Source organism: Carlito syrichta, unplaced genomic scaffold, assembly GCF_000164805.1.
Source record: "Carlito syrichta isolate Samal-C Ts95f unplaced genomic scaffold, Tarsius_syrichta-2.0.1 Scaffold168991, whole genome shotgun sequence".
Taxonomy (NCBI): Eukaryota; Metazoa; Chordata; class Mammalia; order Primates; family Tarsiidae; genus Carlito; species Carlito syrichta.
Genome location: NW_007113087.1, coordinates 1 through 14,531, shown reverse-complemented (window position 1 = coordinate 14,531; position 14,531 = coordinate 1). Strand labels below are relative to the sequence as shown.

The 14,531-nt window shown below is 44.0% G+C and overlaps 1 protein-coding gene across 2 annotated transcripts in view; it reads right to left on the bottom strand.

The window, feature by feature from the left end:
* MGEA5 (meningioma expressed antigen 5 (hyaluronidase)) overlaps positions 1–11,577 on the bottom strand; it is a 29,405-nt gene extending 17,828 nt beyond the window's left edge. The window contains exons 1-5 of one of the 2 annotated variants that reach the window (XM_021709151.1): positions 11,514–11,577; positions 10,122–10,219; positions 5,889–6,019; positions 3,707–3,878; positions 1,247–1,531 (exon numbers count right to left, since the gene is read on the bottom strand). In XM_021709151.1, coding sequence (XP_021564826.1) covers positions 1,247–1,531; positions 3,707–3,878; positions 5,889–6,019; positions 10,122–10,219; positions 11,514–11,542 — 715 coding nt within the window. In that variant the 5' untranslated portion in view covers positions 11,543–11,577. Of the gene's footprint in view, positions 1–1,246; positions 1,532–1,952; positions 2,052–3,706; positions 3,879–5,888; positions 6,130–10,121; positions 10,220–11,513 lie in introns of those variants that run through there. The other variant, XM_021709152.1, reaches the window with a different exon arrangement.
* Positions 11,578–14,531: the final 2,954 nt, after the last annotated feature.

Here is a 14,531-nt window from a genome sequence, read left to right as displayed (position 1 = left end):
GTCGAGGCTGCGGTGGCTGGGAGCGGCCACGGCACTCCAGTCTGGGCGACAGAGTGAGACTCCGACTCAAACAAAAAAAAAATCTAGTAATCTAAAATCCTCCATTTAATAAAATTGCCTGAAAACATGTACTGAATCAGAATGGTTCTAGAAACGAAGGGACAATAAAGACTACCTCGTCCAGGACTCAGACTTTAAAGACTCAATCACATCTCATCGCCAAGTGATCCTCCAGCCTCAGCCTCCCTAAGAGCAAGGCCTACAGAAGCATACCACCATACCCAGCTAATATTTTTATTTATTTTTACTATTTTATTTTATTTTTTTGAGTTGGAGTCTCGCTCTGTCGCCCAGACTGGAGTGCAGCGGCCGCTCCCGGCCTCCGCAGCCTCGACCTGCTGGGCTCGGGCGATCCTTCCGCCTCAGCCTTCCGAGTAGCCGGAATTACAGGCATGCACTGCCATGCCCGGCTGATTTTCTTTTTTTAATTTATTGTAGAGATGAGGTCTTGCCAGTTTGCCAAGGCGGGTCTCGAACCTACAGGCTCAGGCCATCCACTCACCTCAGCCTCCCAAAGGCGCGGATTACAGGCTGAGCCACCGAGCCTGGCTTATTTTTTTATTTTTCTGTAGAGATGTCTTAAACTCCCAGCCTCAAGTGATCCCCTACCTCAGTCTTCCTCTGCCATGTCAGTGGGACTACAGGCGTGAGCCACCTTTACCCGGCTCTGAATCACATTTTAAAAACAAAGAAATGGCTGGGCACAGTGGCTCACGCCTGTAATCCCACCACTGTGGGAGGCGGAGGCAAGAGGACTGCCTGAGCCCAAGGGTTCAAGACCAGCCTGAATAACTTGGAGAGTCCTCATCTCTACAATAAATCTAAAAATTAGCCAGGTATAGAGGCACACACTTGTAGTTTCAGCTAACTGGAAAGCTGAGGCAGAAGGATTGCCTGAGCCCAGTAGGTAGAGGCTGCAGTGGCCGTGAATGTGCCACTGCACCCCAGCCTGGGAGACAGAGCGAGATTCCGACTCAAAAACAACAATAAAAAAGAACTGACACAGAGTTTAAGTGACTTGACCACGGCCAGGCAGCCTTTTCTCCTATCATGTATCTATTCATTAATAATTACCTTCATAAAACCACTTAAATTGTGAATGACAAAGAAATACATACTTTGCCATTGGTTGTATGATCACTCCAGTATCCCTCCCAAGGTCAAAGATTAAGGACAGGTTACTTACTCATTACTACATCTTTTCTCACTCCATTCATGTTCGATTTATACCAAGTGGCGAGGGTGTGGATAGCAACATAGTTGGCTTCAAATTCACAATTTGGATTCGTCAGGACTCCTTTTAAGCGTGGAATGAGTTCTGTGGATCTGCCTTTATACGGGCCCAAAAATAATCTCTTCTGATCATAATCATTGGCATGAATGTTATCCCAGATTACTGGAGCTCTCTTGATAATCTTAGAAACCTCTTCAATGGACTCTACTGGAATTTCTTTAGAAACAACTTTGGGACCTAAAAATAATGACCACCATTTGTTTAAAAAATCTCACACATGGTTCTTCAAAAGATATTGTACATGCAATGTTTTATGCTGTTTCCTCACATGCACACTTTCTAACAATTTTTCTTTTTAACACAGCAACATGTCTTTTTACTCAGTTTTACTTTTTGTGTAAAACAGAACAATCTCCTATGGATGGGATCAATACCTTTAGCCAAGTTTCCCTATAGACTCTTTATTACTTATTCAGTAACTGATAATCAGATTCATTGCAAAAACCTGAGAACTTTTTTATACTAAGTGAAGAATGTATACTTAAATAGTATTTTAACAGGTTTTCTGGTTAAGGCTCAGTTTTTTAAAACTATTCAATTAACAAGAAAGTGATATGTTGAAATTCAAGTTTTATCCACACACATCTTAAAGACTTACCGGTCCAAAGCACCTCAATTCCAGGTAGAAGCTTTTCACCCACAGTCCTTAAATAAGGAGACTGAGATACATTTGGATAACAGAAAGTGCCACAATATTCTACATGTAAGGAGAAAAATTAAGTAAGATGTCAGAAGTGGAATGGTTAAGGGTTTTTAAATAGGAAAATGTCTGCCAATTCTAAATTCTTTTCCCCCAAATGATAAAAGGCCTTCTACTAGGAAATAGACTCAAGTGTGTAGTTCATTTAAGAATCAATTTGTAAGCCAGGCTCGGTGGCTCAGCCTATAATCCCGTGCCTTTGGGAGGCTGAGGTGAGTGGATTGCCTAAGCCCTCGGGTTCGAGACCTGCCTGGGCAGCGAGACCTCATCTCTACAATAAAAAAAAAATCAGCCGGGCGTGGTAGCGCATGCCTGTAATTCTGGCTACTTGAAAGACTGAGGCGGAAGGATCGCCGGAGCCCAGCAGGTCGAGGCTGCAGTGGCCGGGAGTGGCCACTGCACTCCAGTCTGGGCGACAGAGGGAGACTCCAACTCAAAAAAAAAAAGAAAAAGAAAAGAAAAAAAAAAGGAAAAAGAATCAATTTGTAAAATGTTATATTCTTCCTCCAACAATCAATCCTTGATTCTCCACTTACTAGAAATACAAGTTTACTAAAGAAACAAGAATTTTAACATTTGTACTTTATTCTGAGTTGCCTGTTTCTCACTTACAGAAACCAAATAGAATGAATTGTTATTAATGTCATAATATAACTGATACACGATTATGCCAATCGTTATCAGTACTCAACTGCAACTTAAATTTAACTTGCAGCTGGGTTCGGTGGCTCAGCCTGTAATCCCACGCCTTGGGAGGCTGAGGTAAGTGGACTGCCTGAGCCCGCGGGTTTGAGACCCACCTGGGCAACTTGGCGAGACCTCATCTCTACAATAAATCAAAAACTTAGCCAGGTGTGGTAGCGCACGCCTATAGTTCCAGCTACTTGGAAGGCTGAGGCAGAAGGATCCCCAGAGCCCAGCGGGTCGAGGCTGTGGTGGTCGGGAGTGGCTACTGCACTCCAGTCTGGGCAACAGAGTGAGACTCCGAGTCAAAAAAAAAACCTTAACTTGCAATGAATTCCCAGTATAATCTCACACATATTTGTGAGTACGCATATAGAATCAGACCACTAAAATAAGGTTCTTGGCTCACAATACTCTAAGACAGACACACACACACACACACACACACACACACACACAGTTAAATATTTCAGCCTAAAATTTCCTAGAACTTGCTTATTTATCCCTTGCTCAACAAGAAATCAAGTCTGGAGACAACTTCTAAGTTTAGTTTTGAGAAGCAACTGAAAGAGACTAAAACATGTTCCACAAAGCCCAGATGGAAGTGGGAGGAATGAAAAAAAAGGGAAAGATATGCATGGGTAGAAAAAGGGATAAGCAAGAAGCAATGAGAAGTGACTAAGGAAAAGCATCTAGACGTTTCTTCCAGTTTTCTTCGATACTGTCCCTCCTTTAATTCTGATAATGTCATGCTCAAATACTTAAATACATAAAATCTTTTCCCTACTCAGTTGTCATTAGTTCCTAAAACTCCTCCAATAAAGACCTCGAGGAGCATCTTCTAGAAACAGGACTCTACTTTTAGACGTGGGGAGGCGGGGTGGGCTTCATGAGGTCCCGTGCACAACCCTTTGGAAGTTCTATATTTCAAGAAGACTAGTTAAACATAAAACTACTATGCACAATACCTGTGGGACAGAAGAGGAATGTTTCTGGCTCTCCCAGGTACTGATAGATTTCATTTGTGATGGAGACCTGGGCATGAGCAAAAGAACTGAACACCTCTTTGTCTGCTGCACACATATTATGGTCAATATCATCAAAAAGCAAAGCAAATGACCTGCACCCAAACTGAGAAACCTAGAAAAAGAATTAAAAAATCAAGATGCTAATCAGTTCATTTTAGAATAAACACAAGGGATTCTAAATATTAAAGTATGTACTTAATAGTTATACTTAAAGTCAAATATTTTCCTTAGTAGAATATTCAAAGCCAGACCTACTGTTTTTATATTTTCAGTGAAAGAAATTCCAAGTTAAACAACTAGAGTTCTTGGATCTATTTTTCATTTGGGTTTGAATGCAATTCAAGTTGAATATCCCTTACCCAAAATGCTTGAGATCAGAATTCAGTTTTAGAATTCAGACTTTTTTTTCAGACTTTGGAATATTTACATTATATCCAGCACCCCAATCTGAAAATCCGACATCTGAAATGCTCTAACGAGTTTTTCCTCTGAATGTCAAACTGGTACTCAAAAACTTTCATTTTGAAGCATTTCAGATTAGGGATATTCAGTCTGTACGACATTACATACCAACAAAACTTTCACAGGCCTAGCCTCCTACTTCACTGGTTGCTAATAGTAAAAGACCCAACAGAGTCAGAAAAATACAAAAACATAAAACAGTAAGCAACCTTGAGACATTAAAAAACTCAGGATTTGTCCTAGTCCCTTTGTAGATAAACCTAGCTAGGTAGGTATGACTCAGAAAGAACATGACAGAATTCCATCAAGTAGGGAAATAATCTCATTTATAAAAATTTTAACTATGCCGGGCTCGGTGGCTCAGCCTGTAATCCTGCACCTTTGGGAGGCTGAGGTGAGTGGATTGCCTGAGCCCGCGGGTTCGAGACCCGCCTGGGCAGCAAGACCTCATCTCTACAATAAATAAAAAAAAAAATCAGCCGGGTGTGGTAGCGCATGCCTGTAATTCTGGCTACTTGGAAGGCTGAGGCGGAAGGATCGCCGGAGCCCAGCAGGTCGAGGCTGCGGTGGCCGGGAGCGGCCACTGCACTCCAGTCTGGGCGACAGAGTGAGGCTCCAACTCAAAAAAAAAAAAAAAAAAAAAAAAAAATTTTTTAACTACCTTGAATTTTTTACCAGACATTTTAATGCCACCAATGTAAATCTTTGACTAAAAAAACAAAGTATGTATACAGAAAGAACTGTAACCTTAAAAAACAACAAGAAGCCAGGCTTGGTGGCTCAGCCTGTAATCCCGCGCCTTTGGGAGGCTGAGGTGAACGGATTGCCTGAGCCCGCGGGTTCGAGACCCGCCTGGGCAGCGAGACCTCATCTCTACAATAAATCAAAAAATCAGCTGGGCGTGGTAGCGCACGCCTGTAATTCCGGCTACTCGGAAGGCTGAGGCGGAAGGATCGCCGAAGCCCAGCAGGTCGAGGCTATGGTGGCCGGAAGCGGCCACTGCACTCCAGTCTGGGCAACAGAGGGAGACTCCAACGCAAAACAAAAACAAAAACAAAAAATAACAACAACAAGAAAATGGGAGCTCTACACTTTACCAAAAAAGATTTGCAGCTTTTATGTTAAGTAGACTTTAGACTCAAATCAAGTTACCAACAGTTTACATGTTTAGTCTCTTTTCTTTCTCTTGGGAAGCCAGCCACTTTCAAACTGAATTACATCTCTTGTCCATATAACCAAGGTGTAACAGGTAAATCCTGTTTCTGTAACCTCAGCTCCAAATTCAATTATGCACACATAGTTCCCAAAATGTGGTTCTGGACCCTATCTCAGAACCACTTGGATTCCCAGTTCCATCCCATGTTGGCAGAGGACTCTGGCAAGGATGCTGAGTAGCCAGCATTCCCATAGGCTTTGCTTCTAAGCATTCTTTTAAGGCAGTTCTTACACAAACTAAAGTTCGACAAGCACAAGTACCTCCAGTAAAGTGCCTTTGCCTTACTTTGGAAAATATTCATTTGTCAGAAGCTTTAAAAGTAAAAACTTCTCATAGAAACAAAGTAGTATGAATCTGATTTCCTTTTAACATGGTGAAAGCAACTGAGAAAACTTTCAGTTTCAAGTACTGACTGGGAGAAAATGATTAAAAAAAAGGAGTTACCTGGTCCAGTTTGCGTTTTAACGTAGACACTTCCTTGGGGTTAGAGAAGGTGATATCCAATCCAGGAGAGATAGCATAGATAAACTCTATCTCATATTCTCGAGCAGCAGAGATGAGAGTCATAAGTTGCTCTAAAGAACAGAGCACATGTTTTCACAAAGCAGTAGAAAAAACTAGAAGACCCTTCACTTTTCAACTGAAGATGTCATTTCTCCCAACTTATAACAACGGAAAAGTATCCTTAAATTTTACACAAGTGTCGTGTCCAAGCTAAAAACAGGCCACGTAAAATGGCATTGGCCTGAAGTGACTCAATGTCACAGTGAAAGAACAAGTTTTCACACCTTTGATTTCTTTGGACCAACAGGAAATAACAGGCCCTTCTTTTTCATCTCTAAATAGTTTCTTCTCCTTTCGAGGAAACAAGCTAAGATCAATACAGCATTTTCCTCCTTTCATTGCCATTTCTCAGAAACAATGAGTTAAGTGTCAAATCTTTTTTTAGTTTTTATTTTTTGAGTCAGGGTCTCACTCTGTAGCCCAGCGTGAAGTGCAGTGGCGTGATCCCGGCTGACTGCAACCTCAACCTCTTCGACTCCGGCAATCCTTCCATCTCTGCCTCCTGAGTAGCTGGGACCATAGGCCTGTGCTACCACCCATGGCTAATTTCTTAATTTTTTTGTAGAGACAAGGTCTCTACTATGTTGCCCAGTCTGGTCGTACAACCCTGGGCTCAGGTGATCCTCCTACCCAGCAGTCCAAAGTGCTGGGATTAGAAGTGTGAGCCAGCCGGGCTCGGCGGCCCAGCCTGTAATCCCGCGCCTTGGGAGGCTGAGGTGAGTGGATTGCTTGAGCCTGCGGGTTCGAGACCCACCTGGGCAACTTGGCGAGACCTCATCTCTACAATAAATCAAAAAATTAGCCAGGCGTGGTAACGCGCACCTGTAGTTCCAGCTACTTGGAAGGCTGAGGTGGAAGGATCGCCGGACCCCAGCAGGTCGAGGCTGTGGTGGCCAGGCGCAGAGTGAGACTCCAACTCAAAAAAAAAAAAAGAAGTGTGAGCCACCATGTCTTACCCTAAGTGTCAATTCTATTACTGAACTTAAGACATTTTTATTTCTCGCAGCATTTGAAAGATTTAACTGCTGCTACTTTTTTCCTTCTTCTGTCTCTCAACAACTGAAATTCCTAACTTAATAAATCTAAAAGGCCATTGCTTTCCTAGACTCTGGTATGGCCATGTGCTCTTTGAGCTATGGTTGTCGCCATGCTTCCTGGCTTTGGCCCTCTCTCCCACTTTGGGGAGGTGAATCTTCTCTTTCTCTCACTCTCTAATTAACTTTTAAATAAATGATATTTTCTAAAATAAAAAAATAAAAAATAAATCTAAAAATAGCTACTTTATAATCTGAAAGAAAGAAAACGCTTTCTTTTTTGTTTTTTTTTGAGTTGGAGTCTCACTCTGCCACCCAGACTGGAGTGCAGTGGCCGCTCCTGGCCACCGCAGCCTCGACCTACTGGGCTACGGTGATCCTTCCGCCTCAGCCTTCCAAGTAGCTGAAACTACAGACGTGTGCTACCACGCCTGGCTAATTTTTTTGATTTATTGTAGAGATGAGGTCTCACTGCCCAGGCCGGTCTCGAACCCGCGGGCTCTGGCAATCCACTCACCTCAGCCTCCCAAAGGCACGGTATTACAGGCTGAGCCACGGAGCCCGGCTCAAGAAAACGCTTTCTTAAGAGCCAGGGGTAAGTGGCAGCCTTAGTAATCCTGACCTCTCATCTTTATATTTACAGGAAAAACATTCACTATAGACTTTAAGCTTTTGAAATATGATAGGCAGTTTGCCTCAATAAGTTAAATACTACTACTATATACCACAGAACATATCTTTGAGTAACACTCAGTGGTATTTCAAGAAAGTCATTTGACTCTATTTTGATTATTGATCACATTAAATTTCACTACCACCACCACCAGAAAATAATTAAGTTGAAGACATACTTAAATTATATAGAGTAGTAAACAACACTAGATGGAGACAGGATAAGTTTTAAGTGCTTCTTCATAATTCAACAAAACTTTCTGGCTTCAGTGCCTTGGCTGGGCTCTATAACTAAATAGCTCGTTAGCTACATCTGTATGAGTTACTTCCCAAGTATAAATCTGCTTCCCCATTCACTAAAGTTCCCAAAGAAAAGCACCATCTGTCTAATTTACAAGGTGGTTCTGTGATATACTATTAACTTATCAATTTTATGTAACTAATTCAACATAAAAACAAGAACAGTGTGTTATGGTTTCCACATCGCTGAATTTGGAGAAGGTCTTCATTTTATTTGTTTGTTTGTTTACTTATTTATTTTTGAGTAGGAGTCTCAGTCCATCATTTAGGCTGGAGTGTCGTGACATGCTCATGGCCACCACAGCCTCAATGCTGGGCTCAGGTGATCCTTCACCTCTGCCTTTCAAGTAGCTGGAACCACAGGTATGCACCACCACGTCCAGCTAACTTTTTGAGTTATTACAGACAGAACGTTACACTAAGTTGCCCAGGCTGGTCCTGAACCCCAGGACTCAGGTAATCCTCTCGCATTCGCCTCCCAAAGTACTGGGATTACAGGAGTGAGTGACCGTGCCCAGCAGGTCTGAATTTTAAATAGACAGGATCAGTAACAGTCAATAATACCAAGTCAAACTAGAGCCTGAAGTAAAAGGAACGATCAGTAATACTGATCCTGTCTTTACCTAAAATGTTAATATTTTGTCCACAATGAATTTTTTCTATTACATTTGGTTGTTTAAAAAAATACTGCATGAGCCGGGCTCAGTGGCTCAGCCTGTAATCCCACGCCTTTGGGAGGCTGAGGTGAGTGGATTGCCAGAGCCCGTGGGTTCGAGACCCGCCTGGGCAACTTGGCGAGACCTCATCTCTACAACAAATCAAAAACTAGCCAGGCATGACAGCACGCCTGTAGTTCCAGCTACTTGGAAGGCTGAGGCAGAAGGATCGCCGGAGCCCAGCAGGTCGAGGCTACAGTGGCCGGGAAAATAAAAAGTAAAAAGTAAAAAAACAGCCGGGCTCGGTGGCTCAGCCCGTAATCTCATGCTTTGGGAGGCTGAGGTGAGCGGACTGCCTGAGCCCGCGAGTTCGAGACCCACCTTGGTGAGACCTCATCTTGGTGAGACCTCATCTCTACAATAAAACAAACTTGGTGAGACCTCATCTCTACAATAAAACAAAAAACTAGCCGAGTGTGGTAGCGCGCGCCTGTAGTTCCAGCTACTTGGAAGGCTGAGGCGGAAGGATCGCCGGAGCCCAGCAGGTTGAGGCTGCAGTGGCCAGCAGAGGCCACTGCACTCCAGTCTGGAAGACAGAGTGAGATGAGATTCCAACTCAAAAAAAATAAAATAAAATAAAAATAAAAAATAAAAAAAATTAGCCGGACGTGATAGCGTGTGCCTGTAGTTCCAGCTACTTGGGGGTTGAGGCGGAAGGATCGCTGGAAGCCAGCAGGTCGAGGCTGCAGTGGCCGGCAGCGGCCACTGCACCCCAGTCTGGGCGACAGAGTGAGACTCCAATTCAAAAAAATAAATAAATAAAATAAATAAATAAATAAGCTGGGCTCGGTGGCTCAGCCTGTAATCCCACACCTTTGGCAGGCTGAGGTGAATGAATTGCCTAAGCCCGCGGGTTTGAGACCCGCCTGGGCAACTTGGCGAGCCCTCATCTCTACAATAAATCAAAAAATCAGCCGGGTGTGGTAGCGCGCGCCTGTAGTTCCAGCTACTTGGAAGGCTGAGGCGGAAGGAACACCGGAGCTCAGCAGGTCGAGGCTGCGGTGCCCGGGAGCGGCCACTGCACTCCAGACTGGGTGACAGAGTGAGACTCCAACTCAAAAATAAATAAATAAATACTGCATGAAATATTATGTATCTTGGTTCCTAATTTTTTTGAAGTTCCTTAAAATCTGCACCCAAGGTAGGTGCTTCACCTGCCCTGCCCTAGGTCCAAGCACAGCTGGCAGCAGTGTGCTTGGCACACTGTGACCTTGCTGGTGCGACCCTCTCCACCTCAGCTTACTCATGCAATCTGAACAGGTGCCACACAGAAAGACAGAAAACTACCTACAAAGTACATGAAACATCTAACACAGTTCTTGTACAACCACATTTAAAATACAGTTGTCTTCGCGTGTTCTGAATCTATGAATTAAAAAGAAAAAGATTACCAGCTTCCTCCACTGAATACATCTCTCGCCAAAACATCCTATGTTTGTAGTCATCTTTCGGGGCATACAAGTACGTATTTAATTCCCATTTCTGAAGCCTACAGGGGAAAGAAAATCACAGATGTATGAACAGGCAACATTTACAGGGTGTAAGTCTGCATTTCTCCCCTCTTCTTAGAACATCTCCATCTCATGCAAAGCTAACAACGTGCCAGCACAGTAGCTTTCTGTAACCAGTGGAATTTGCACACATTAACCCTTTGCACTGAGACATCTCACAGATCACCTAACCAGTAATCCGACTGCATTTTACATAACAGTGAAAAACATTCCACTTCATAATCAATAGTTTTATTGTACCAATTATTTTATTGTAATGATATCTGGCTTATGATGTAATTTTGGATATTGAGGAACTCATTTATGATAAATCAAAATTTTGTATCTTATACTTTTCTTTTTTAAAATCATCTTTATTTTAAAGATGTGGGATACAATTCAGGGTTAAGTATCTTATATTTTTCTGTTCTTTTTCTGAGTCGGAGTTTCTGCCGCCCAGGCTGGAGTGCAGTGGCACGTTCATGGCCGTGCAGCCTCGACCTGTGGGCTCAGGTGATCCTTCCGCCTCAGCCTTCCAAGTAGCTGGAACCACAGTTATGTGCCACCATGCCTGGCTAATTTTTTGATTTACTGTAGAGACGAGGTTTCGCCATGTTGCCCAGACTAGTCTCGAACCTGTGGACTTTGGCAATCCTCTCACCTCCACCTCCCAAAGTGCTGGGATTACATAAGCCACCACACCTGGTTCAGTATTTTATATTTTTCTAACGTGTGGTAACAGTCACTGACATGTCTTGCAGGTTCACTGATACATGTTATGCAATAGTAATTTGTTGGACATCTTCCACCTGGTGTTTTCTATTGAACTAGACAATGCAGTCTCGTTTTTTTCCTCCCACATTAATAACATGTCATTTATTGTCCAGTCTATGCACCACTGTGAAAGCACTTCACACATTCTCTTTCTACATAACACTAGCTGATTTTTTTAAACATATCAGTATATATTCCATTTCTTTATTTGCTTTTTCATGCAATTTGAATGGAAAACTTCAAGGAAACATACATTTTTGAAAAATCTGCACTGGCCTAAGTTTGTCCTGTATAACCACCGGCAGTAAGGGGACATACGAGTGGTTTGCTAGATTTAACCCAGGAAAAGTTTGAAAACCACTGACCTAGGTGAAGAAGTAAAAGCAAGGTAAAAAAAAAACTTCTGCAATTGAGAAATCATCAAACTATCTGGCCTATTCAGTGTTAGTATTTCTTCAAATAAAAGGAAATGTTAAGGGTTTAAGGGTCTCCTCTCTTCTTCACATAATAAATATTTACCTTCTAAAGAGTTCTTTTCTCTGTTCCATAACCCAAGGTCTTCCGTAAAATCCTAGATTCAAAGAATGAAATTATTTTCAATTTTAAAATGTGGTAAGAAGCATTACCGAAAAAGCAGATTACAAAGCATACAATACAATCCCATTCTGTAAAAACTGTGTATGATATTCTGTAAAAACTGTGTACGAAATCTGAAGGATATTTAGTAGAACTTTAAGGCTTCTTTATGTTTGGGTGGTAACACTAAAAGGCGACTTTTACTCCCTTTTTGCTCGAGTAAATTTTCTTATTTTTCTATCATGACATTTGTTACTTATGTGATAATTTTATATATACATACATATATATACAGAGAGAGAAAGAGACACACACACACTTTGTTGTTTTTTTTTTTTTTGAGTCAGAGTCTCACGCTGCTGCCCAGGTTGGAGTGCAGATCATGGCTACTGCAGCAGCCCTGGTCTCCTGGATTCAGGTGATCCTTCCACCTCTGCCTACCAAGTAGCTGGGACTAAAGGTGTGTGCCAATACCCCTGGCTGATTTTTTTATTTCTTGTAGAGATAAGGTCTTGCCTCGTTGCCCGGGTTGGTCTTGAACCCCAAAGCCCAGGCAATCCTCTCTCTTCAGCCTTCCAAAGTGTTGGGATGACAAGCATGAGCTACTTATGGTAACTGTTAAAAAAGTTAAACTGGTCATTTCTTCTCACTGTCAATAAAGACCAAATACGTGTCTATGGGAATCTAACTTTTTTTTTTTTTTGAGTTGGAGTCTCACTCAGTCGCCCAGACTGGAGTGCAGTGGCCGCTCCTGGCCACCGCGGCCTTGACCCGCAGGGCTCCGGCGATCCTTCCGCCTCAGCCTTCCGAGTAGCCAGAATTACAGGCGTGCGCTACCACGACCGGCTGATTTTTTGATTTATTGTAGAAATGAGGTCTTGCTGCCCAGGCGGGTCTCAAACCCGCGGGCTCAGGCAGTCCACTCACCTCAGCTTCCCACAGGCGCGGGATTACAGGCTGAGCCACCGAGCCCTGCGGGAATCTAACTTTTAAAAGGAGTATCTCAGTCTTAAAATGGGGAAGGGGAAGCTAAGTGATCTAAACTGATAACAGCAACAGCGACTCCCTAGGAGGGGAGCAAAACTGTATCTAGAGGGGTGAGGGGAGATCACAATACGGCAGCAAAAACACAACTGAGACATATTAGGGAAGAATCTGGTGGGCATAACGTTGTGATTGCACATTTTAAAGTTTCTGACAATCAAAAGGACCAAACCGGAAACCACCTTCACAAGTTCAAGTGAAGCAAACTCTCCAACAGCAAACTCTCAAGCAACCTTGATTACAAAGCAAAGCTGTGAACAAATGGAAATTCGAGAATGTGACTTGCAGCCAGGCTCAGTGGCTCAGCCTGTAATCCCGCACCTTTTGGGAGGTTGAGGTGAGTGGATTGCCTGAGTCTGGGGGTTCAAGACCCGCCTGGGCAACTTGGCGAGACCTCATCTCTACAATAAATCAAAAAATTGGCCGGGCATGGTAGCGTGCGCCTGTAGTTCCAGCTACTTGGAAGGCTGAGGCGGAAGGATCGCTGGAGCCCAGCAGGCGAGGCTGCGGTGGCTGGGAGTGGCCACTGCACTCCAGTCTGAGCGACCAAGTGAGACTCCAGCTCAAAACTCGAAAAAAAAAAAGTATGTGACTTGCTCGAGTGTCCTACAGAGGGCAAAGCACTAGTTATGCACACTGCAGAAACACTTGCATATCGCTGAGCTAAATTGTGAACAAGCACCAAAGCGGCATGTGACGCTCTCTCCAGTGCTCATCACAGCTCAAGCCCCACACGCCTCACGTCTTGCCTAACCTCTACTCTCCATCTGTCAGTCTAACCATCAGCAAGAACAAGGAGTAGAAGGTGGTTAATGAAAACATTCTGAATGCAAAATGTTCTACAAAACCCACTCAGCCTACATAAGGGACTAACCAGGAATGGAAATTCCGGAAATATATTTCAGCCCCAACCTCGAAGCACGACTCCTCTGCACCACAAAAAGGACATGACAGACCAAAGAAAAGTTCCTTACATACCAATATCTGGAACAGTAGCACTTGCAATCCTGACAATCCAGTTACCCTCTCCTAGGTGACATAAAATTTTTTGTCTGATTTTTCAGTCGGGGTCTCACTCTATTGCCAGGCACGGAGTACAGTTGCAAGATTACGGTTCGCCATAACCTTGACCTCCTGGGCTCCGATGATCCTTCCGCCTTCAACCTCCCAAGTAGCTGGGACTCTAGCTGGGAACACAAGTCTGTGCCCCACACCCGGAGAGTCTTTTTGGTCTTTTGGAGAGACATGGTCTTGCCCAGACTGGTCCTGAACCGGGTCTGTGCGACCGTCTGGCCCCACCCCCCAGAGTGCTGCGAAGGCGGGCGCCAGCCACTGCAGCCCGCCCGAAACACTCTCGACGGGGTAAAACCCAACGCCAGTCTCTAGCTCTCCTACAGCCTTAGCGCTCTCATTTTCCTCTTAAAGGAGACATTAAGCACCCCTTTAGAGCTGATGCAATAAAAAAGAAAGATTTTCCTTAAGTTGGAACTTCACTCTGTCGTCCAGGCTGGAATCCAGGAGCACGCTCACAACCACCCCAGTCTCGACCTGCTGGGTTCCTGTGATCCTTCCGCCTCAGCCTCCCAAGTACTCAGAACCACAGGAGCGCCACCATGCCCGTCTAACTGTTTGATTTATTGTAGAGACGGTCTCGCCAAGTTGCCCAGGCGGGCCTTGAACCTGCCTCCGCCTTCCAAGTAGCTAGAACCACAGAAGCGGGCCACCACGCCTGGCTAATCTTTCTTGATTTCCTGCAGAGATGAGGTCTTGCCAAGCTGCCCAGGCGGGTCTGGAACCCGTGGGCTCAGGCTCTCACCTCTGCCTCCCAACGTGCCGGGCCAACAGGCTGCTCCACCGCGCCCAACTACCTCGGCTAAGCGTCAGGTTCGCGGTTTCGGGTCGGCTGGCACCGGAGAG